The sequence below is a fragment of the Patella vulgata genome, chromosome 2 (genome assembly GCF_932274485.2).
Source record: "Patella vulgata chromosome 2, xgPatVulg1.2, whole genome shotgun sequence".
Lineage (NCBI taxonomy): Eukaryota > Metazoa > Mollusca > Gastropoda > Patellidae > Patella > Patella vulgata.
In genome coordinates this window covers 84,958,086-84,983,326 of record NC_065880.2, presented here as the reverse complement: position 1 = coordinate 84,983,326, position 25,241 = coordinate 84,958,086, and the positions used below count along the sequence as shown (strand labels likewise).

General features: G+C 38.9%; 1 protein-coding gene across 1 annotated transcript in view; it reads right to left on the bottom strand.

The window, feature by feature from the left end:
- LOC126812089 (dual 3',5'-cyclic-AMP and -GMP phosphodiesterase 11) overlaps positions 1-11,490 on the bottom strand; it is a gene marked incomplete at its 3' end in the record, with an annotated part of 99,033 nt that extends 87,543 nt beyond the window's left edge. Inside the window, exon 1 of the mRNA XM_050538300.2 lies at positions 9,895-11,490. Coding sequence (XP_050394257.2) covers positions 9,895-10,617 — 723 coding nt within the window. The remainder of the gene's footprint in view (positions 1-9,894) is intronic.
- Positions 11,491-25,241: the final 13,751 nt, after the last annotated feature.

The window sequence follows — 25,241 nt, the reverse complement described above, 5'->3', positions numbered from 1 at the left end:
AAATTAAAATTGCCTTTTTTTTTTAAAAGCAAAATTTATAAACTGCATTACTTGCATTTTCCAATTACAAGGGTACCCGTAACTCAACCTCTCTCAATGGCATTCATGAGCAATTATTTTTGTCGTAACTGTCGGATTGGCTGACGAGTCTGTGTACTAGCCAATGAAAGCTTATAAAACAAAATACTGCAGTAAATGTCATATATTTAACATGTCAAATTTCATGGGGTTTAAATATAAAAAATAGAGATAACAAAGGGTTAGTGTGGCACATTTATACTTTGTTATACTTCTTCCTTTAACCACATACAGACCATTTAACCATATACAGACCCTTTAACCATGTATTGAAGTGATAACTAAGGGTTAATGTGACACGTTTAACCATTTTACTTCTCCTTTTAACCACATACAGGCCCTTTAACCACAAACCCTTTAAAGATACATTATGGGAGATTCGATAACAAGTTGGCAGTTCTCACTATAATAGTTAAAAACTAGATAATGTAAAGGCAATTTGCAGAAAATTTCATTCAAATTGATCCACTCTGAACCGAGACTTAAGCATTTGAAATTTCCGCCTAGCCTCGATCATCATTACTAAAGTCAGTATGATAAACAGCATAGTCTCGGTTATCCATTTAATCGTTAAATCGTGAAGGAAAGTTATGCAGTAAATCGGCTCATAATACACTAAAGATCACAGGCTATCGAAGCCATCTAGTGTTGATTATGGTCTGAACAGGTTAATTAATGTCTAATTAATAATTTAGATAACCTTTCAGGCCTAAAGAAAGACCTGCAATAGACAGATTTAGCTCTTGCATAACGTATGTTTAAATTTCAACAATCATTGAAGAGACGACGTGTTAGCAAAATATGTTTAAACCTTTGTTATTTCTCCCTTTAACTATGTATATGCCTGATGACAAGGGTAAGTGCCGCACATTTACGTATATTAAGCGTAGGTGTTTCTCTCCTCTGATTATTGTTATAAAATATTCAATTAATACCAGAACATGTTGATTCATGTAAACTGTTATATTATGCAATAATGGAGAAGTACTTAATGAATAATTCATAATAATATTAACCCATTCACTAGTTATAAGTGTTACAAGTAGTTTTGGTTTCATGCTTTAAGTGGATAAAAGTCCATACATTTAAATATCAAATAAACTTATAGTATAATCTTACAGACATCCAGTGGCACAGGAAATATATTTTGAGTGAGTTGGTGGGGGGAGGGGGGATGTTTTCTGTCCCTGGGAAATGTATGGAAAATTCTGTATAACTTATAACATAATCTTACAGGCATCCAGTGGCACAGGAAATATTTTTTGAGTGAGTTGGCGAGGGGGAGGGGGGATGTTTTCTGTTCCTGGGAAATGTTTGGAAAATTCTGTATTCTAGAGGTTGCATCCAATACTTCAGTCATCTTGAAACGAACCAAACTAAATAAATATTTTTAAAAAAAAGTTTATGTTGACTGAAACTGTTATAATTCGATGGCCCAATTGCTTTTTTTGATAATTTAGCAAGAGCATAGTCAAAAATCAAAAATATTTTAAGCTTCACTACTCTCGACGCCAAATATATGTGGCTTTATCGCAATTGTTACAACCTATACAACACAGAATTAACCAGTTTTATTCACTGAGAGAGAGAGAGAGAGAGAGAGAGAGGGAGGGAGCTTAATGTCCACTGGTCCACTTACTTGACACAAAACTATGTCATTTCAGGACTGACATATGGTTCAATCTTATTTCAATAATTCGCTTGCGCATAGGGGTCTTTAGCATTGAGAGGAAACCGGAGGACCTGGAGAAATCTCACACGTTGACGAGCTACATTCCCTGAAAGTCGAACAATGTTATTTATATAAACAATGTCTTACTACAAAAAGTTTCTGAAACTAGGAAGGAAAGACTCACCATTGTAACCAGTCTCTTTCAGATAGATATGATCTGGACCACAATAATTGTCAACGATCATTTCTTGGTTTATCATTCAATCCAGTATCAGATGCTATATGATGAGCAATTGTGCTATTTATATATCTGGGGATGTCTAGGGTCAGTGCTAAATGATAAGGCCAGCTCAATTTTTCATCATAGGTCACAAGATGTCTATAAACAGGGCTTGCGCTGATCCCAACCCTAACCCTGGACCTAGCCCCAATGCTTACCCTAACCCTAACCTACAATCTCACCAACAATCACGTGCCCTAACCTTATTTACATCTCAACAACCTTGACAAAAATTGAGCTGGCCTTAACAAATAGATTTAGCAGGATATCTAGATTGTTCTATCTCAAATTTAAATATACTTCCTAGTGACCTGATTGTGGGAATTCTGTTTCGCTCATTCAGTAGAGGTTTATGGCAATGAAATGCTGTTTAATTTCCTTTCAAATGTGGTTTTCCCTTGTTAGTGGTGCAGGACGGAGGGCCTGACAAGGACAGCTGTCTAGTTGTTCGGATGGGATGATAAAATGATACATTGGCATGCATGTTAAACATCCCTTGGTAATTGGAGTAGGCCATAGTGCCGCTGCCCGGGCAAAAGTTCCATCATAATACATTGTATGGCGTATGCCAGTCTTCATTAGCCCAGAACAGAAGGATGTTAAACCCCATTTCATTTCATTTCATTTGTTTAATTTCCTACTTTCTGTTCACACCATGGGGTGGGGGGGGGGTGGGGGGGGGGATGGACGAATGATTAGCATGTGCGCGATGCATCATAAGGCCTGTCATTGAGTCAACTGGCGTAGTTTCGAATCCTTGGTTGTACGCGACAAGGGTTGCCTGTCCAACCTCGTGGGTTTTCTTCAGGTCCTCCGGTTTCCTCCCACTGCTAAAGACCCCTACGCGCAAGCGAATTATTGAAATAAAATTAAAAGCATATTATGTTAGTCCCGAAATGACCTAGTTTGTGTCGAGTGGACGTTAAACCCCATTTCTCTCTCTATCTCTCTGCTCACACCATTCAATGAGTATTAAGGAAATTTTGCTTAGACAGGCTGTCAAACATTCTGATTAAAACACAGATCCTATTTCCTTTCGTTTTTCTTTTTATACCTTTGATGGCCTTACTAGTGTAGTGAAGACAAGTAAAATGAAATTTTTAACTATAAAAAACGAATTGAAATAGGATCTGTGTTTTAATAAGATCGACTTTCAAGGTGTCTTTTACATGGGCGGGAGCGGGGAGGGTTGGATGGTTAGCGCGTGCGCGTTGGATCATAAGGTCTGTCATTGAATCAACTGGCGTCGTTTCGGTTTCCCATCCCATCCAGCTATTTCACGTTTTTTTCATTGGTAGGCCCAATATTTCTATTATTAGGGGTGGTCAGGGTTTGAGGATGGGGAATCTATCCCTTGGTGTCCAGAAATTTTGGTTTTATAGTCGATTTGTAGCATATCTGACCCACAGTATATGAAATCCATACGCCCCTGCAGCCACATAATCCTGGGGAGTGATGCAGGATGCCGAGCAGGAACTAATTAAAAGGAATTCAAAGGCGTGTCTTGCGGATTTCTTGCCCATTAAGGGTCAGCTAGGTTTGATGTCTGACAAGTGCGTCAATATTTACAGAAATTATTTGGGGTTTTCCAGGGAATACTGGGTTGTCAGTGACTTGTATACGAACTTCCTGAATGAATAATAGTCAGTTACATAGACAGTAATATTAATCAGCGGAATTAACCATTTACATCCTCGTGATATAACCATCACATTTATTATTCATACTTTAAGTACTTACATACAATTAGACTGGGAAAATACACAGGATACACACAATTCAATGGAAATTAGAGAGAGAGAGAGAGAGAGAGAGAGATAAAGAGAGAGAGAGAGAGTGCTCCTGACACAAACTACATGTAGGTTATTTCAGGGTTGACATATGGTTCAATTTTATTTCCTCCCACTGCTAAAAGACCCTTACACCCAAGCGAATTATGGAAATATAATTGAACCATATGTTAGTCCCGAAATGACTAGTTTGAGTCAAGTGGAGGTTTAACCCCATTTCTCTTCCGATAAAAGGAAGAAAGTTAAATCTAACAAAAGAAAATTTATTACAAAAAAAGTTGGAACCAATTTTTTTTTGACAGTATTGTAATTACTACATGTATAAGATTACAATAGCAAGATTACAAGTTTTTTTACTCTATTTTCTGTGGCCTGGCCCCGAGTTCACAAAGCATTCCCAGAATTAAGTTAAGAATTTACTCAAAATTGTTCTCAATTATTTTAACTAAAATATAGCCTAAAATATAGCCCTTTATAAAGCTTTGTGGCTTAAATGTATCAAATACATCCATAAGAAACTATGTGCAAAGTTTTGTGTTTCTGGATCAAAGATTTAAAATTGAGTAAATTCTCAACTTAAGTCTGAGAATGCTTTGTGAACTTGGGGCCTGGATTTATGACTAGCGCTAAGGCATGCACCTTATTTTTACCTACTGGTTAATCTGACATTGGTTTAAATACTTTCCGTGATTATTTTGTTATCATTTGGTTTAAATACTTTCCGTGATTATTTTGTTATCATTTGGTTTAAATACTTTTAGTGAATATTTTGTTATTATTTGGTTTAAATACTTTCCGTGATCATTTGGTTTAAATACTTTAGTGAATATTTTGTTATTATTTGGTTTAAATACTTTCTGTGATTATTTTGTTATCATTTGGTTTAAATACTTTTAGTGAATATTTTGTTATTATTTGGTTTAAATACTTTCTGTGATTATTTTGTTATCATTTGGTTTAAATACTTTTAGTGAATATTTTGTTATTATTTGGTTTAAATACTTTCCGTGATTATTTTGTTATTATTTTGTTATTATTTGGTTTAAATACTTTCCGTGATTATTTTGTTATCATTTGGTTTAAATACTTTTAGTGAATATTTTGTTATTATTTGGTTTAAATACTTTCTGTGATTATTTTGTTATCATTTGGTTTAAATACTTTTAGTGAATATTTTGTTATTATTTGGTTTAAATACTTTCCGTGATTATTTTGTTATCATTTGGTTTAAATACTTTTAGTGAATATTTTGTTATTATTTGGTTTAAATACTTTCAGTGAATATTTTGTTATCATTTGGTTTAAATACCTTCAGTGATTAAATACTTTCAGTGTCTGTTTTGTTATTATTCGGTTTAAACACCTTTAGTGAATATTTTGTTATTATTCGGTTTAAATACTTTCAGTAATTATTTTGTTATCATTTGGTTTAAATACTTTCAGTGATTAAATACTTTCAGTGTCTGTTTTGTTATTATTCGGTTTTTAAATACTTTCAGTGATTATTTTGTTATTATTCGGTTTAAATACTTTCAGAAATTATTTTGTTATTATTTGGTCTAGACAAATTTTTTTTTTTTATGAGTGGATAAAATAAAATCAATTGATATTTTTTAAGTGGGCTGTGGAGAGGGTACATTTAAATGTAAACAAATAAATATTGTCCAATTCACTAATTAATCAACCCTCGTCAACACTTCATTTTAAACACCATCAAAAAGGTCTAACTGTGCCTTTAAGATTTAATTGTTAAATTTTGTGACTCAAGGACTTGCTGCGGATTTCCTCATAAAACTTGAACCTGTTGACCCTTCATTACATGTTCTACTATTTCAACTGTTTAGTTGTCAACACAGTTTGTAAAATGTAAACATTGGGTTGTACAAGAAAGTAGATCATTTACATGTATTTGGTATTTTAATACTGGGTGTAGGTGGAGAATTTTACCTATTTGTCATTTTCATTCTCCAGACAATGTCTAATTTCCCACGTCTTAATCTGTGCTAAAATATACTAAAACTTCATTATTTAACATTTTTATATAAGAAAAAAAAACCTAAGTAATTAATTATTAAATCAAGGGGAGAGAGAGAGAGAGAGAGAGAGAGAGAGGGAGGGGGGGGTTTAAGTCCACTCGACACAAACTAGATTATTTCAGGACTAACTAGCAGAGATATGTCTGCTTCATACTTCGAGAATAGGTCTCTGCGATAAATGGCTGCCATATCCAACGTATGCTGTTTTGTAATGTGGTTCTAATCTGGTTTACCTTTTCAATTTTATTAAATGAACACAGAATATATAGTTCTCAAAATTCTCGAAATTAGTGTTTTCTTCTAAAATCGTCTCTTAGTGTCTGTTCTCAAGCGGAGCTAACAGTAGACAGACAACGTAAGTTTAGTATGAGCTGTATACAGTGTATCCCGATCCACGGCCCTTTAATACATACACAATCCAGGTCATTTCGGGACTAACACACAGTTTAATTTCTTTTCATTAATTCGCTGGTGCGTAGGGGTCTTTAGCAGTGGGAGGAAACCGGAGGACCTGGAAAAAACCCAAGAGGTTGGACAGGCGACCCTATTCCTTGTCACGTACAAGCGACATGGGAATCAAATCCATGCCACTTGACTCAATGACTTATGATGCCACGTGCACATGTTAAAGATACATTATGGGAGATTCGGTAACGAGTTGGCAGTTCTCACTATAATAGTTAAAAACTAGATAATGTAAAGGTAATTTGCTGAAAATTTCATTCAAATTGATCAACTATGAACCGAGAACTAAGCGACTGAAATTTCCCCTAGCCTCGGTCATCATTACTAAAGTCAGTACAATGAACAGCATAGTCTCGATTATCCATTTAATTGTTAAATCGAGAAGGAAAGTTATGCAGTAAAACGGCCCACAATCCACTAAAGATCGCAGGCTAGCGCTGCCATCTAGAGTTGATTATGGCCTGGATAGGTTAATTAAGGTCTAATTAATAATTTAGATAACATTTCAGGCCTAAAGAAAGACCTGCAATGGGCAGATTTAGCTCTTGCATAATGTATGTTTAACCATTCGGCCACCCAGCCCCCCAGCTATAAACTAAATTATTCCAGATTTTCTCATTTGTAGTTATATCAACATTGGAATCATTAAAGGGTTCCACATGTATAATTAAAGATATCGACAATCCAACCAACCATTTTCAAACCTGTTTCAACTACCAAGAAAAATATTTTCAAATTACCAGGATAAATATGTTAGTAGCCAAAAACAGTTCATATATCAAAATACTTCCCGAGTACATTCTGCAAACAGATAAATGGTTGAGGGCTGTTTTTAACAGCTGTTAAGATGTAAGTAAATGCATGCACTGGAATAGCAATGGCAGGCACAGTGGTTGACAATGTGTAATAGTTCACTAATAGGCGTCTTCACTAGAGAGAGAGAGAGAGAGAGAGAGAAATGGGGTTTAACGTCCACTCGACACAAACTAGGTAATTTCGGGACTAACATATAACGTAGGGGTATTTAACCGTGGGAGAAAACCTGAGGACCCGGAGAAAACCCACGAGGTTTGACAGGCGACCCTACTCCTTGTCACGTACAACTGAGGAATTGAAACCCCGCCAGTTGACTCAATGACAGACCGTATGATACAGCACGCGCGTGCTAACCATTCAGCCATTAAACCCCTCCTCCTCACTAGAGATAAAGAGGCATAATTTATAGGTGACATCATGACCTCATCGTTTACTTTACAGCATTGTTGTCCTGTTCATTCATTACAAACTGATGTTTGACAAATGTTAGTTTTTGTCGTTAATATGGAATTTAATCCCAATACTTCGGAATACGCTTCTCTTACCATCGATAAGGTCACATGGAACCGAGTTTTTACTAGCGACGCCTGGTGGGAATTCTTTCAGCGAGGACGCCCATTACCATCTCCCTTTCTCCCCAGCTGTGGCTCGTAAACCAGCAGTTGAGTCACTGAATATACCACCTTGTGTAAGTCTCAAAAGATAAAGATAGTTTCTAGTGGAGATTAAACCCCAATCGGTCGGCCTGTCGGTCTCGCTTTTAGATCCAGATTCAAAGTATCACACACCATTCAGCTCCCATGCACAATTAGGCTTGATAATATTTCTTATTTGAGGAAATTGCTCAGTTGACAAACTTTAGCTGTACTTTATTAGACTTGATAAAATTTCTTATTTGAGGAATTAACATAGGAAACAAACTTTTGCTATTCTTTGTTAGGCTTGATAACATTTCACTTTTGCCAAGGTTCTCAATGCTAATAACAATTGCACTTTATAAGACTTGATAAAACTTCAACTGTACATTATTAGGCTTTTGAGGAGTTTGCATAGCTAACAAACTTTAGCTTATTAGGCTTGATAGCACTTCACTTTTGAGGAGTTCACATAGCTAACAAGCTTTAGCTATAGTTTATTAGGCTTGATAAAATCGCTCTTTTGTGGAGTTCGCATAGCTAACAAACTTTAGCTGTAATTTATTAGGCTTGATAAAATTTCTCTTTTGAGTAGTTCGCATAGCTAACAAATTTTAGCTGTAATTTCCAGTGCTTGAAAAAACCTCTACTTTGTTAAGCTTGATAACACTTCACTTTTGAGAAGTTCACACAGCTAACAAACTTTAGCTATAATTCCCAGTGCTGATAAAAGCTGTTTAGATTGATAACACTTAACTTTTGAGAAGTTCACACATCTAACAAACTTTAGCTGTACTTTAAATATTACCCTACTTATCGATATATAAAGGCAGAGATAATTAATAATATACTATTTATGTAAATAAGGAATATTGACAGTAGATTAAAAATAAATTATAAATACCACACAGGGGCTTTAAAATGAAAAATAACATGTGTGTATGTTATCATAATGTACATGTAATCATATAGTTTGTTTGTTTATGTGAGGAAATATTGGATCACTTTAATAAGTAAATATTACATGTGGAGTCATCAAAATGTGAATTTCAACTAAATATGTTATGATTAAAAACATTTATAGTATAATATTTGCAAATATGTAACCATTTAAAGCATATAATTAATTCAGTGAATGTATACTGCATATCTACAAATGAACAAATAAATGAATAAATGAATCAATAAATAGGTAAATATTACCATCAAAATACGAATTTTGACTAAATATGTTATGATTAAAAACACTTATAGTAAAATACTTGCACATATGTAATGATTAAAAGTATATAATTAATTCAGTGAATGTATACTGCATATCTTCAAATGAACAAATAAATGAATGAATGACTGATGGATGGATGGATGAATGAAAAGTACATAATTTAATGCATGTGTCCTTCACTAGAATGGGCTAGAACGGGTTTTACAAATATCAATGAATGAATGAATGAATGAATGATGAATGATGAATGAATGGAAAATACATAATTTAATGCATGTATAAATTATGGGCTGAAACATGTTCTACAACTAATATATTTTTAATGAATGAATGAATGAATGAATGAAAAGTACATAATCCATGTATACTTCACTAGAATGGGTTGAAACATGTTCTACAAATAATGAATGAATTATACACTAACTGAATGAATGAGTGAGTGAATGAATGAATGAATAACTAACTAACTGAATGAATGAATAACTGAATAAATGTCTACATAATTCACAATTAATCAATTCAATGGAAAATAGAGAATTACAAGGAGAAGTGATGAATGGAGAAATGTTGATGGAAGAATGATTTTTCAAAAAGAAAAAATCTGAATAAATATATAACATCTTTTAAAAATTACTGATTCAAAAAAAAAAAGAATAAATAACAAAACTGCAAAAAAAAAATGGAGGTGATAAAATATAAATAATATTCCCTCTCTATATCTAGAAAGGAATGGTTGAGAATCTAAATGCATGAATGACAGAAGAAAGGATAAATAAAATAAAGGTGATAAACTATTAATACAGGATCACAGTCCCATATTCCCTCTCTATACAGAAAGGCATGGTTGAGAATCTTTATATAGGAATGACAGAAGAAAGGATAAATAAAATGACTTACCTGATAGGCATCTGGGATATTGACTACCTCTCCTGTTTGCGCCACATAACCAGCGATCCCCGTCCCCATCGGTATCCTAATCTCCTCCTCACGCTCACAAATTTCTTCGTAAGTCGAATCACAGCTAACGTCAAAAAGTTGCGACACTAGCCATTTTTCATTCGTCCCTTTCCCTTGGACAAGAAACAAAGAACACCTATCTGCATTAAGCACAATTGACAGATTTAAAAGGATTTTGTAACAAAGACTCCGTAGATCTAAATCGTTGCAAATATCAATCACTAATTCATACATGAGTTCCTTCTCATCCAGTGCCTTTAATTCGCTTTTTGACTTACGATGGGATTTCGTTTGACCGGAATTCGATGGTATCGGATCTAAAAAAGTCGGGGTACCGTCAACGGTTGAAATAATTGGTTTTAGAATCCCTCCCTTGTCGAATTCCTGGGCCGATATTTTTCTCACTGGGGTGTTAGCCCCCGAACTGGGTTTAGAGTTGGAACTGCTGGACGATGTCAAACTAGGGTCCGACTGAAGACCGGACGACGATATCGCATGAGAAATCAACCATCCGTCCACCATACTCTGTTGCGCTTTCCTAGCAAAATAATCATGAACATATTCCGGATGTTCGTCTAACCATTTTTCCATTCCTTCATACTCCTCTCGAACTTCGGGGGGTAGATCCGTCTCCCCCTCTCCCGGGGGTGGTGTTGTCAACATCTTTCCGTGACTACGTTTACGTCTTGCCCATGTCGCCGGTCTCTGGGTAGGTCTGGGGCCAACAGAAGGAAGTGTTTCTCGGTTGGAATCCAGTTTGACGAATGACTGAGAAATGACAACACGTGTGTAATATTCAACTACTACAACAGTAGCGTATTTTAACTGGATAGGCGATATCAGCCAAATAGGCTACGTTTCTGTGAACACTTCCTCGCCGCTTATAATGCAATCAATAATTGCAAAACTCGACGGTTGAAACTTACAGTGTATCACACCGTTCAACACGTTTCATGTATAGATATATATATATATATAAATACAGCTAGGTCGCGGTTTTACCTAATACTAAATACCCCGCCCACTTTCAAAAATGTAAACATCGAATCCAGGTTACGGCATGTGGGTCTCCTAGCTGTCAGTCTAGCAAGTCAAAACAATTCGTCTCCATAAAGCGTGGTGTTCGCAGACTATGTGCTATATTTGTGGCATGATATTCCATGGATTTCCAACAAGCTACACATACTAGCCTTTTTATACACACACGGCAGGATTGTAGCACTCAATGTTGAATTTAGTTTAGCGAGAGAGATCTCGAGTTGATCTCATACATGCTTACTAGTCCACTCGCTCTCTACACTGAGATATCATATAAAAACCCTTGTATTTATAATATATAAACAGCCAACCTTGAACAAAACCACATTTACTACCTACGAGTGGGCGCCAAACGGCACGTGCGTTATCCTTTTTGGCGCGTCAAACACCACGTGGTAGAAGTTAACGGGAATATAACGGGATTTAGCAGTTAATACTGTCAGAAGTATCGCACGTTATTCGATATACCCTCGTATTATAACTCATCAGCACGTTCTTACTGCCTACTCTTTTGTCAAATGTTTCGCTATTGGTTCATAGCGCTGGCACGTGATCAAAACATTAAACTCGAGGGGGGTTAAATCTCAGGTTTTAATCTCCCGTGACCTTTGACCTACAGTGCGTTTTATCTGTTAGAGAATTTTTGATGGACAAGTTACGTTTGTTTAAGTGTGTTTTGCGTGTTTGCTGCGATTAAACGTATGTGTAGATATGCGATAAGCTGTCGGCTAAATATTAGATTCACAAAATCTAAAAGGGGTTTATTTTTCATGTTTAGGGGCTGCACGATCATCCTAATCCGGGACCCAAATGGTCAGCGAATGTGTTGCTGTGCTATGCCCCGGGTTCCAGAAAGTTCCTTGACAGTGGCAAGGAGAGAACTAAAAGCTCGGATGGAACAAACCCTTACTTCATTTATGAAAGGACTATTATTATAAATAACCCTAGACTCACCTTATTATCAAAAACAATTAACGTATAGTCGTTCGGATGGGGCGAAAAACCAAGGTTGCGTGTACACATTTTCGTAGATGTTAAAGAACCCATGACAGTTGGAATTCGATATAAGAGTAGGTCGTACTGTCACTGCCAGGGCAAAATTTCCCTCATTTATAAAAGATTTAGAAGTTTCTGGCATGCATGTTCATAGGCTCGCATTGTGAACAGTGTCGTTTTTACATTTAGTAACTATTATAATGTGGGGGCCGCGGTGGCTTAGTGAGTAAGACACTGACTCGCTAGGTTTGAGATCTCCGGTTTGCTCTCAGTGCTACTGTTCTGCTCCGACTGGGACCGATGTTTTTTTGTCCCATCCGAACGAATAGACAGCTGTCCTTGTCAGACCCTCCGTCCTGCACCACTGACAAAGGGGCGCCACGTCGGAAAGCCCCGATGAACTTTCTCGTCCAATGCAGGGATCGAACAGACTAGCGAGCCAGCGTCTTACCCACTTAGCCACCGTGGCTCCTGACAAGAACAGCTGACTAGTCGTTTGGATGCGACGAGAAACCGAGGTCCCGTGTATACATTGGCGTGCACGTAAAAAATTCCTTGGCAGTTGGAATTCGATATGAGAATATAAGCCATAGTGCCGCCACCCGGGCAAAATGTCGTTCATAGCACACTGTATGGCATATGCCCGTCTTCATTAGCCCAGTATAGGAGCAGAACAGTAGGAAGTTAAACCCCATTTCATTTCCTTTACGTATTAACGAGATTGAGAATAGTTCTCTTCCTTATCATGCTGCAACACAGGAAATAATGTTCGACCACACCCACCCATAAATTCTGTTGAATCTCCGTGTCAATTCTTTGAGAATGACGACAGCAGAGTACGGTTATTACTCACCGATGGATGGGTGGGGCGAGTCGAGTGGAGGAGGGCGGGGCGGGGGGGGGGGGTCTTTTTTATTATTAAAACTCGTTTAAAATAAACTATTCGAAGCGCCCAAAATATTCATAACGAGAAAGGTATTAAATGGTCCATTTTATATGAGTTTTTGAACCTTTCGGGAGAGCACACAGTCCCAGTAAATGTGAAGCTCCGCCATCCGAGGTTGGACCCACCCATGGGTGTTGTGACATGTTTAATAAATGTACATTGTATAAAGATATTATACAATGATATGAGATATTGAGAATGTATAGATAGAACATTTAGATATTGTAATGACCATTTTATTACAACCACGACAAGATAACAACGATAAATAATCCCCCATTAACACCTTTACCTTCATATTGTACTTTAAATACAACTAAGGCCCGGTTTACATTACACGATCTCTGTCAGACTTAATACGATTTTTATCGATTCGTATTTTTAAGTCCACTGCACATTAAATACAACTAAGACCCAGTTCACACTGCATGATCTCGGGGGTTAGATTGCCTAATGGTTAGCGCGTGCGCGCTGTATCATTAGGTCTGTCATTGAGTCAGCTGGCGTGATTTCGATTCCCCGGTATTTACGTGACCAACCTCGCGGGTTTTCTCCGGGTCTTCCGGTTTCCCTCCACTGCCAAAGACCCCTACGCGCAAGCGAATTGTTGAAATAAAATTGAATCATATGTTAGTCCTGAAATGACATAGCTTGTGTCGAGTGGGCGTTAACACCCCTCTCTCTCTCTCTCTCTCTCTCTCTCTCCCCTCTCTCTCTCTTGACGATCTCTGTCAAACACAATACGATTTTTATCGACTCGACTTTTTAAGGCCATTACACATTACCCGTTTTTTGTCACATTCAACGCCCCCTCCCCCTCCCCCTTTTTTCAAAAAAGATTCATGGTATTTCAGGATATAGTAAATAAGGTTCAAATATGATTCAAACAAAACATATTCGGAACTTCATCCGATCATTGAGATGCTTAAAGTGTATTTAATATTCAAAGTAAAAAATTTACAACGCTTCGCTCGGCGTCTGTGTCAAGTTTCAAAGAAATTTCATTATCCTTTATATACTAGTTTGCTCGACCTGTTAGGTCCCAAGAAATATGCCACAAAGAGTTTTAATCGGGCTATGGAGAATGTATAGTCTTTAGTGTGACCTAGCCTTTAGTCGTCAGTTTTATATGAAAACTATTAGAAGTGTATTATAATAAAATACGGGTTAAAAACGTGGGTATTTTGGATAATTTAACAGTTTAATTAACTGTAACATTCACATGTATACCCCGCCTTGCTATGATATCGACCCCACCTAGCTATACGGGGTCATCGTTTAAAGCGATGGACCATCACTGTATAGAGAGAGAGAGAGAGAGAGAGAGAGGGGAGAGAGAGAGGGGGGGGGGGCGGGGAGAGGGAGATGGGGTTTAACGTCCACTTGACACAAACTAGATCATTTCAGGACTAACACATGGTTCAATTTTATTTCAATAATTCGCTTGCGTGTAGGGTTCTTTAGCAGTGGGAGAAAACCGGAGGACCCAGACAAACCCACGAGATTGGACAGGCGACCCTACTCCGTGTCACGTACATCCGGGGAATCGAAACCACGCCATCTGACTCAATAACAGACATTAAGATACAGCGCGCACGTGCTAACCATTCTGTCACCCCCTCCCCTCACTGTACACACAGACTTGCATCACCTACAAAATTAAAAGAAATGAAATGAAATGGGGATTCTGCTCCGAACTGGGCTAATGAAAGAGAGGGGTTTTACATAGGCTGAGCTTGTTCCCCAATCCCATTCAGACATCCTGAATAAAATATTGTTTATAAAAAAAAAAAAAAAATGAAGACGGAAATACGCCACACAGTGTGCTGTGAGGGAAATTTTGCCTGGACAGCGGCGCTACGACTTACTCTTATATCGAATCCCAACTGCCAAGGGATCTTTTGCGTGCACGCCTATGTGGCCCATCCGAACGACTAGACAGCTGTCCTTGGCGAGCCCTCTGCCCTGCTCCACTGACCGTGGTAAACCACGCCGGAAAATCCAGATCAACCTTCTCGGCCAACACCGGGATCGAACCCACGATGATGACTCCGGCAAAATTAAAAGAAAAAGAAAAGTCAAATAATTTTTGAACACCTTAATGAGCCCCTGACGTTTGGGAATTAAAGTAAAAGTAGATTAAATTAAACAACCCCTTACCTAGCAGTTCAATGCAGGATACAGCGCGAGACTGAGGTTATGCTGGGGAGAGAAAGGCGGAAGAAAATAATCCGAGGAAAAGAAAAAGCCGAAGTTTTTCTGTCAAGGGTTTAAATGTACGCAAAATGAGAATATCTAAGAATTCCCGTAAGAAAAACCTTAAGGGAAAAAACCCTACCTTGGAAAAATAACCCGTTAGAGGTTTAAAGAAAAACATTTAGAAGAATAACCCCAAATTCTCCTGTATATATCCAAAGCCGCCCCCAAATTCAGACAGCAAGTTATTCCGGGCTCAGAGATTTACCGTGATGGGTTTATAAAGGAACAGAAAGCTGAAACAGCCCCCCCCCACACACACACACCAACGCCGGATTAACCATGGTGGGGGCCCTGGCCCCCGGAACAATGTGGGGGGCCCCTGATAACCGACCGCGGAGCTGTGGCCGGCATCACCGGATTACATCGAATTCTCGGATGTCGATCGCGACACACCATGGATTGAGGGGGCCCAAGGGACTTCCGATGGAGGGCCCTCGGAGCATCGGAGGGGCCCCGTCACTAGGTCACCGGCCTTTGAAGTCCTCGGTCCGACCATGCTCGAGGCGCGCGTTGCCCCCCCCCCCACACACACACACACACCCACACCCACACTCACACACACACACACACACACACACACACACCTCCTCCCAGCGCCTCCACTTTCTAACGTTAACAGCAAAATATAAAATTGACTGAAGTAGCTAGGAAGAAGACCTATTTTAGTTGAGCAGACGTTCAGTCGCCTTCGTTTCTTCCAAAAGACATTTATAACAGGCGGAACAACGCGGTAATCGCACAGATATACCAAACTTTTAATGATGTGTATGGGTCGTTAGACAAGTAGTCAAGTTTTCTAATAAAAATTTAATAACTACAAGTGATCATTTTGAAAGTAATTTATTGTAGCTTAATTAGATCGTGTGGATTGTTCAACAGAACAGTATACTGTATTAATTACAATTCTGTCTAATTAGGCTACAGTAAATTACTTTCAAAATGCTTACTTGTGGTTATTAAATTTTTTATTAGAAAACTTTACTACTTCAAAGGAAATGGTGGAGTATAAAATTCTGCTTTTCTACACCAGAGCATGTAGGGTTAATCTATACGGGCCATGCAGTGTTCTATGAGGGAAGTATTGCCCGGGCAGCGGTGTTGCCGCTCCTACTACATCGAACTTGTAGGAGAAGAAAAAAAAGAAATCGGGTTTAACATCCTACTGTTCTGCTCCCAACTGGGCTAATGAAGACGGGCATACTACAGTGTGCTATGAGGGAAATTTTGCCCGGGCAGTGGCGCTACGGTCTACTCTTATATTATCGAATTCCAACTGCCAAGGGATCTTTTACGTGCACGCCAATGTGTACACGGGATCCCGGTTTTTCGTCCCATCCGAACGACTAGACAGCTGTCCTTGTCAGGCCCTCCGTCCGGCATCACTGACAAGGGGGAACCACGCCGGAAAATCTGGATGAACTTTCTCGGCCAATGCCACCGTGACCCCGGATTAATTTTGTATCGCATTGATAATGGATTAAACCATTTTGTCCGGAGCCGCTCTGTTTTGTGCAATATATTTCCGGTATCGATCATTATAAATCTGATTAAAATACTGGGGCTTGTTTCACGAAATTTTAACTAAGATAAAATCCAAATTTTAGTAATTTGATTGGATAATATTAGATTGATTTTAGTGCTTAGCCAATCAAAATTGAAGTATCTACTCAAATTTGGATTTTATCTTTAGTTAAGATTTCGTGAAACAGGACCCGGATGTACATTACATTTCGGTTTTTTTTTTATACTTTCGATGGCCTACGTCACTACATGGAGATCAGACCGGTTGTAGTGGGAGATCGTATCAGGGGTCATACGAGCGGCTTTTGAACCTATGACGTCAGACATTTGATTAAACAATCAGCGTTGATGGTTCTAGTAGAATACCCACAGTTCCATGCACAGCACGCCAAGAACTCGCAATAACAGACTGTTTCATTGACTAATCCGTCACTTCAATCAGAACGCAGGTTATATAACAACTCTTCCAGATCTAGAAGAGTTGTTATCATTGACGTGTTCTGTACGATGTGAGGGATTAGCCAATGAAACGATCTGTTCCTGCGACTTTCTGGTGTGCCATGCACGGAACTGTGGGTAAATCACTAGAAACGTCAACGCTGATTGATTAATCAATGGCTGGCGTCATAGGGTCAAAAGCCACTCGTACGACCCCTGACACGACCTTTCAGTACATCTTGTCAGATCTTCATGTAGTGACGTAGGCCGTCGAAAGTATAAAAAAAACAAAATGTAATGTACATCTGTATTTTAATCAGATTGGCTACAATAGATAGATTGGATATCAGTGGCCTGTTTCACGAAATTTTAACTAAGATAAAATCCAAATTTTAGTAATTTGATTGGATAATATTGGATTGATTTTAGTGCTTAGCCAATCAAAATTGAAGTATGTACTAAAATTTGGATTTTATCTTTAGTTAAAATTTAAAGAAACAGGGCCCTGGTCGGTAAAGAGTGGACCACTGTCATGTTGCTCTACTCATGGGCAGTAATAGCAGGAAAACGAGTTTGGGGACGTCCAATTTCCAAATTTACGGGTGGGGGCTATATGGTATACAATTATTATTTATTCTGAGCGGGGGGGTTGGATGGCTGAATGGTTAGCACACGCGCGCTGTATCATGAGGCCTGTCATTGAGTCAACTGGCGTGGTTTCGTATCCCCGGTTGTACGTGACAAGGAGTAGGGTTGCCTGTCCAACCTCGTGGGTTTTCTCCGGGTCCTCCGGTTTCCTCCCACTGCTAAAGACCCCTAACCATATGTTAGTCCCGAAATGACCTAGTCTGTGTTGAGTGGACGTTAAACCCTATTTCTCTCTCTCTCTTTATTCTGGGCGACATTTCCCCGAAACTTATCTCGTCAAATTGCTTGCCAAAGCCTAAGGGGGCCTATATATGGTTGAAACTAGGAGTTTGGGGATAAAATGCCCTGTGCTTTGTGTTACAATTGAAGAGCCTAGGGGAAGAACGATCTAAGTCACTTTTTCAACAGACCCCAGTTAATGGCGCCATCTGGTAGCAAATTGTATAAGCTTTCCGTGGAACAATCTATTTCAGGTAAAAACGATCTGTGTCACATCGAACCAAGGCCCTTTTAAAATGGCCTCAATGACCAATACAAGTCCATCGTACTGAAAAGTTGATGTCAGTTGTACTGGTAATTATGATTTGTATTAAACATCATTTTGAAGTAGTTATTAAACCCACTCGTTTTTCTGTTCGTGTCAAACATTCTCGTCCAAAAGTCTGTTTTGCCTTTTATGCGAAAAGACAAAAATGTGACTTAGATCGTTCTTCCCCTGGACTCTTCAATTGTGATTTCTACCTTAATTTGGAGCTCAAATAGCACTAAGGTATTGCCCCACTGCTTCTATATTTCTTTACAGAGCAGCGGGGCAAAGGGGCAGTGATATTCACTTACTATACTACAAACGTCGTGCAGTAATAAACAATAGGGACTTTTGGCAAGTGGATTTTCCCCATCCGTATCCCGTATCCGTATCGTATACGTGATACGTTGCGTCAATGTAGTTTTAGAGTTTTGGCAGATTTTAGCAATTTTTGGTTTCACTAATGTATCATTTCAGAAAGTTTAGCCCGTAGATCAACCAGTATGCAGACAGGCGGGAAAAATATGAACATTCCGAGAAAACCCCATCAAAAAAAATGATTAAATTGCAGTCGTTATCACTGTTAAAATCACATCAAATATACACCTTCGTGTTCTAGGATACACATAGATTCATAAAAACGCTATGATGCAACATTTCAGCGTCTAATAGTAGCAAAAAGACGGTAAAAAGACGACAGTGTTATACGGACCATTTCCGTATGAAAGCCGTTCCATACGTGCTGCCGTATCCGTGTGCCGTATCACGTACGAGAAATACACAGACATTGATGACGTCACACGCAAAATCCATACGGATACGCGATACGGACCAGGAAATTACGCTTGCCAAAAGTCTCTAATGGCGTCCTGTGTATTCCCAGTTCAGCATTGGCGGAGAAAGTTCATCGGGATGCAGGGCGGAGGGCCTGAATAGGACAGCTGTCTAGTCGTTCGGGTGAGATGAAACTCCGAGGTGCCGTGGATATATTGGCGTGCACGTAAAAGATCCCTTGGCAGTTGGAATTCGATATAAGCGTAGTCAATAGTGACACTGCCCGGGGAAAATTCCCCCGAATAGCACACTGTATGGCGTATGCCCGTCTTCATTAACCCAGTCCGGAGCAGAACAGTAGAACGTTAAACCCCATTTTTTTTCATTTCATTACCCAGTTCAGTTACTAAATGCCACTGAAACAATCGTTCAAGCTAGACAAATCGAATAAACAAAAATAAAACTAGTTCCCTGGTAAATCAGGGGACTAATCCTACACGAGTTATCTGCCCTTGGTTCGATGCCTGGTACCAATACATAAAATCACGTCATTTTAATTTAAGGGGTGACTACATTCCACTTAAATTTAAAAAAAAAAACCCAAAAAAACCCAGATTTCCAAACCGGTTAATTTAAAATTCTTTCCGTTTAGACTAAAATTGTCTGAAAATTTTGTGTGTTACTATATCACTGCGACTTTTGAGTCAGATGTCGGTGTGTGCGTGTTTAAACATGAGGTCCTGTTTTGATTAGGAAATTGCGCTTTGAATTCTCTGGAGTCCAGGAAAGTGCGTTTTGTCCGAACAGGACGTCAAAAATGGAGGGGGGGGGGAACAACCTGGGCCCCCGTTAGCACTCCAAGAAGGTAGAGGGGTTGATAGTTCTTGTGATTCGATCCCAGTAATAGCTAGTTTTGTTTATTATACAATTTAGAGCGGGTTTTTTGTTTTGTTTTGTTTTGTTGTTTGTTATGTTTTTGTTGTTTTTTTGTTTTGTTTTTTTTTTTGGGGGGGGGGGGGGGGGTATGTTGTTTGATTTTGTGGTTGTTGTGTATGTAGACCTGGATCCTGTTTCACGAAATTTTAACTAAAGATAAAATCCAAATTTTAGTAGATACTTCAATTTTGATTGACTAAGCACTAAAATCAGTCTAATATTATTCAGTCAAAGTCAAATTACTAAAATTTGGATATTATCTTAGTTAAAATTTCGTGAAACAGGCCCCTTGGCTATTTTCTTTTAATATTTTATATTCCTTGGCAGATGGAATTCGATATAAGAGTAGGCCGCAGCGCCGCTGCCCATTTATGGTGTATGGCCGTCTTCAGTATCCCAGTCGGAGCAGAAGAGTAGGGAGTTAAACCCCATTTCACTTCATTTTAATATTTTTTAAGAATCAACACTAAAAATATGTGTTATCTCCCCTTATACTGCATCAATTTTGCGCGTGATATCATTGTCAGACAAATTCCTGCCGGCGTTTTAAATAAAAATCAACACTAAAAATATGTGTTATCTCCCCTTATACTGCATCAATTTTGCGCGTGATATCATTGTCAGACAAATTCCTGCCGGCGTTTTAAATAGGTGTTAGTATAAATAGAACGACGAGCGAATCGCTGTGTGAGATATTTACCGAATTTTGATTTGGCGTTAGGTCATCTTGAATTTGTTTATTGGGGCGTGGTGACCCATGCTTTTGTATGAGGAACATAATCAGGCCGACCCCCCCCCCCCCAACAATATTTATATGGGTGTGCAGGGGTGGGGTGACAGTCCCTTCCAGTGCCACCGAGTAATATTGGGATATGTGTGGTGCATGCTAGAGTTGTTTTGTAGCATATCTGACCCACGATATATATTTGATACTGGTTAAGCATTATGATTATGACTATAATGTTGAAAACCGCATTGAATCCGCGTGATTTTTTGCCATTTGCGAGGGGGCACAAAACCCTCTAAAACATGACGCAAAGCGCGTCATTGCGTCCGTCTCCCTTAGTCCCACTCTTCACACAAGTCTCGCTATCTCTGTTTGGGAGATTGCCTTAACCCCTGGTTTATTGTAAATAGTCAGTGCAGCACTAACAGGGCCCTTATTCACGAAAACTTAAACTAAGATACAATCGAAATTTTAAGAAATACTGCAATTCGATTGGTTGACCAGTAAAATCAATTTGCATATATCCAATTTTCATATTGGTCAGCCAATCGAATTGCAGTATTTCTTAAAATTTCGATTGTATCTTAGTTTAAGTTTTCGTGAATAAGGGCCCTGCTACACAAAAATAGACCAACACCGACATTACAAAGTGTCAACGTGAGCTTCACAGCCCTTCAGGGCGACACCCCCATCCTAATTCACCCTCCCCTCTCATCAACGTCACGAATTACAAGAAAGCCAAGATGAATACGAAACTGTCGTCAGCTGTACGTACATGAACCCGTCACGTTACCGTGTCTTTCTGACACAGGGTATAAAGTTATCTGTGAAGTGTAAGCATACACTGCCCCATGTACTTCAACCGACAGCCAATACTGGTAGCAAAGGTTCAAATAACTGAACACCCTATATTTCTTTTCTTTCGCTGCCGTCGCTAACCCGACTACAGTTTCTGGTTTAAACGCGGACAATCGGGGCCCTTATTCACGAAAACTTAACTAAGATAAAATCCAAATTTTAGTAATTTGATTGGATAATATTAGATTGATTTTAGTATCTACTAAAATTTGGATTTTATCTTTAGTTAAGATTTCGTGAATCAGGGCCCAAGTATGGATCAGACGTAGGCCCTATGCCCGTCTTCACTATCCCAGTCGGACCAGAATCGTAGGATGTTAAACCCCATTTCATTTCATTTAATTCATATCACATACGTCATATTCAGATGACCTAATTCTACTGGTGGGACCTGTTTCACGAAATTTTAACTAAGATAAAATCCAAATTTTAGTAATTTAATTGGATAATATTAGATTGATTTTAGTACTTAGCCAATCAAAATTGAAGTATCTACTAAAATTTGGATTTTATCTTTAGTTAAGATTTCGAGAAACAGGGCCCTGGTACTGTGGCTCGTATGGAAATTCCCACATAAAATTTTCCGCTTTATAATGAAGTGACAAGTATGAAACGAAGAAGTTCACACTAAGCTGCTTGACCGACATTTTAAGTCCTAAATCGACGATTTTAATTGAAAACACTAACTACACTGCTCCGACATGGGCTAATGAAGGCGGGTATACACCATACAGTGTGCTATGAGAGAAATTTTGCCCGGACAGCGGCACTACGGCCTACTCTTATATCGAATTCCAACTGTCAAGGGATCTTTCACGTGCACGCCAATGTGTACACGGGACCTCGGTTTTCGTCCCACCCGAACGACTAGACAGCTGTCTTTATCAGGCCCTCCGTCAGAGCCTCGTTTAACACGGTGACTAGGCGGCGGCGCACTGGCCAAACTGTGCCGCCTACTGAGCCCAAAAGTTGAAGATTGGGCGGCAACATACATTAGTCCATGTGACAGGCAGATATTCATTACCAATTTGATGAATTGGTTTAACTATGATTTTCAGTTAGCCTTAGGTCTAAAGTGTCCAAAATTGGTTGACTTCCGGGTCACTTTGCCAAATGTCAGTTTGGCGGCCATCTTTGAAAATCGCTGACAAGGTTTTTCCCATGTGTCAATACTATATCATGGTGCGTAGGTTTACAAAATCGTCTTTCTGATTGTTTTATGGGTATATTTCTGTCTGCGGGTCAGCCGCAGCAGTGTTTTGATCTCGATTTTACAGGGTATTAATCAATCCATGGTTTAACAAGATGCCAAAACTAATAGTGTATCAAATCTCCGAAACTATTTTTTAAGTGCTCAGAAATCGAGGCTTTGGGAGTCAATTTTCAAAATTTTCTGGGACAGGGACCCCCCCCCCCCCGATCCCCCGCGTGGGGTCTCACCTGCGGTGTTCGCGCGGCTCGAACCTACGGTGCTCGCGGGTCGGGATTCGCCCGACATTGCCGCGCACGACCAAATCCTTAGACGAGGCTCTGCCCTCCGTCCTGCATCACTGACAAGGGGGAACCACGCCGGAAAATCTGGCTGAACTTTCTCAACCAATGAAGGGATCGAACATCCGACCTCAAGGCTAACGGGATGGCGTCTTACACACTTAGCCACCGTGATGCCCTTATGGTGATAACCTTCAATCTCGCCAACAATCATGCGCCCTAACCTTATTTACATCTCAGCGATCTGGACGAAAATTGAGTTGGCCTTAACAAATAGATTTAGCCGTTATTTTATTATGATTCAAAGTCAAAGTAAAATGGAGGATAAGAAAATCCACGCTGTGCTTAAAATCACAAAAAAAATCTACCCGAAGAAATCGAGGGGTAAATATGTCTTTAAATGTCAACGTAACACAAATACACACTTCTTTTTGATGATATTACCATGGTGACTGGTCAACATATGGTTTCCATAGATACTAATAATTCCTGGCGGTCAGAAGGCGGTGATGGGAACCATGTGCTAGTGTAAGATGACGTGTCATAACGACGGCAAAGAGCAGACAACGACTTCGTTCCATTTCGATGACGTAGCACACAAATTCAGGAAACTAAATTTCCTTTTTGAGAAGTATGGAGCGCAATAAAGGACACGGGGATTTGGCCCGTATTTGGTACCCTTGTCTACTTCTCGAATATGTTACGAATTGCTGGGTATCCATCTTGCCTGTCCTGTTTAGTACACGTTCATTAACCTTCGAAATATAGGTTATCGGGCATAGAACTTCCATAAAATCAAAAAGCAGGATTTGTAACAGAGCCAAAGTGATGTGAGATGAAATGAAATGGGGTTTAAAGTTCTACTGTTCTGCTCTGACTGGGCTAATGTAGATGGGCATACACCATACATTGTGCTATGAGGGAAATTTTGCCCGGACAGCGGCACTACGGCCTACTCTTATATTGAATTCCAACCGTCAAGGGTTCTTTTACGTCACGTCAATGTGTACACAGGTTCTTTGTTTTTTCATCTCATCCGAACAACTAGATACTGTTCCGTGTCAGGTACCACTGTCAAGGGGAAACCACACCGGAAATTTCCGAGGAACTTTTCTCGACCAACGACCAACACCGGGAGCGAATGCGGGACCAGTTGGTTATAAAGGTATAACCTAGTGAATAAGAAACCAAACTTTAGTTAGCCAATTGTTAGATCAATCTGATTAAAATACAGATCTATATTTCGTTTCGTTTTTTATACTTTCGATGGCCTACGCTACATGAAGATCCGACAAGTTATAGCCATGGGTCACGTCAGGGGTCAAAAGACCGACTTATGACCTATGACGTCAGACATTTGATTAAACAATCAGCATTGATGTTACTAGTGGATTACCCACAGTTCCGTGCAAAACACGCCTAAAGCTCGCCGTAACAGGCCGTTTCATTGGCTTATCCCTGACACCATTCAGAACACGAGTTAAATAACAACTCTTCCAGATCCAAGTGTAGTAAAAACAAGTAAAACGAAATTTTGAACTTTAAAAACGAAACGAAATAGGATCTGTGTTTTAACCAGATTGTTGTTAGATAAGACACCTCATCGCCTGACTCTGCGTGTCTCGCGATAAGAGATGGTAATATATAGTCCCTTTTTGAAGAACCCGATGTGAATCACATAGTAATTCAATAAGCAAAACTTAAAACTGTCAATTTTTTCTTCAAAATAACGATTGATTATTGTTATTTATTACATTTATGCAACATCCATCTACAATTAAGCATATAACCCGGGTATAAATCATCTCTTTTAAATCGAGGCATTAAAAGCTGACTTAGCCCGACACTTTAAAAGAGCTAAATCGCTAATATTTGGGACCTAGAAATTGACAAAAATGGGTCGCAACGCATATGATAATGTAATATGAATGTATATAAACTGATTTACATTCAATCATTTCTGTTTTTACTGCAATTTCTAATCAGTTATGTTCGGCGAAATACGCCAGAAGTCTCATGTGAATGGCAATCTTTAGCGTCTGTTTTTTTTTCCAGTCTACACCGATGGTATTTATTGCGCATGCTCTCCAGATAAGAATATAGCGTCACCATTTGACATGACTTGTGGA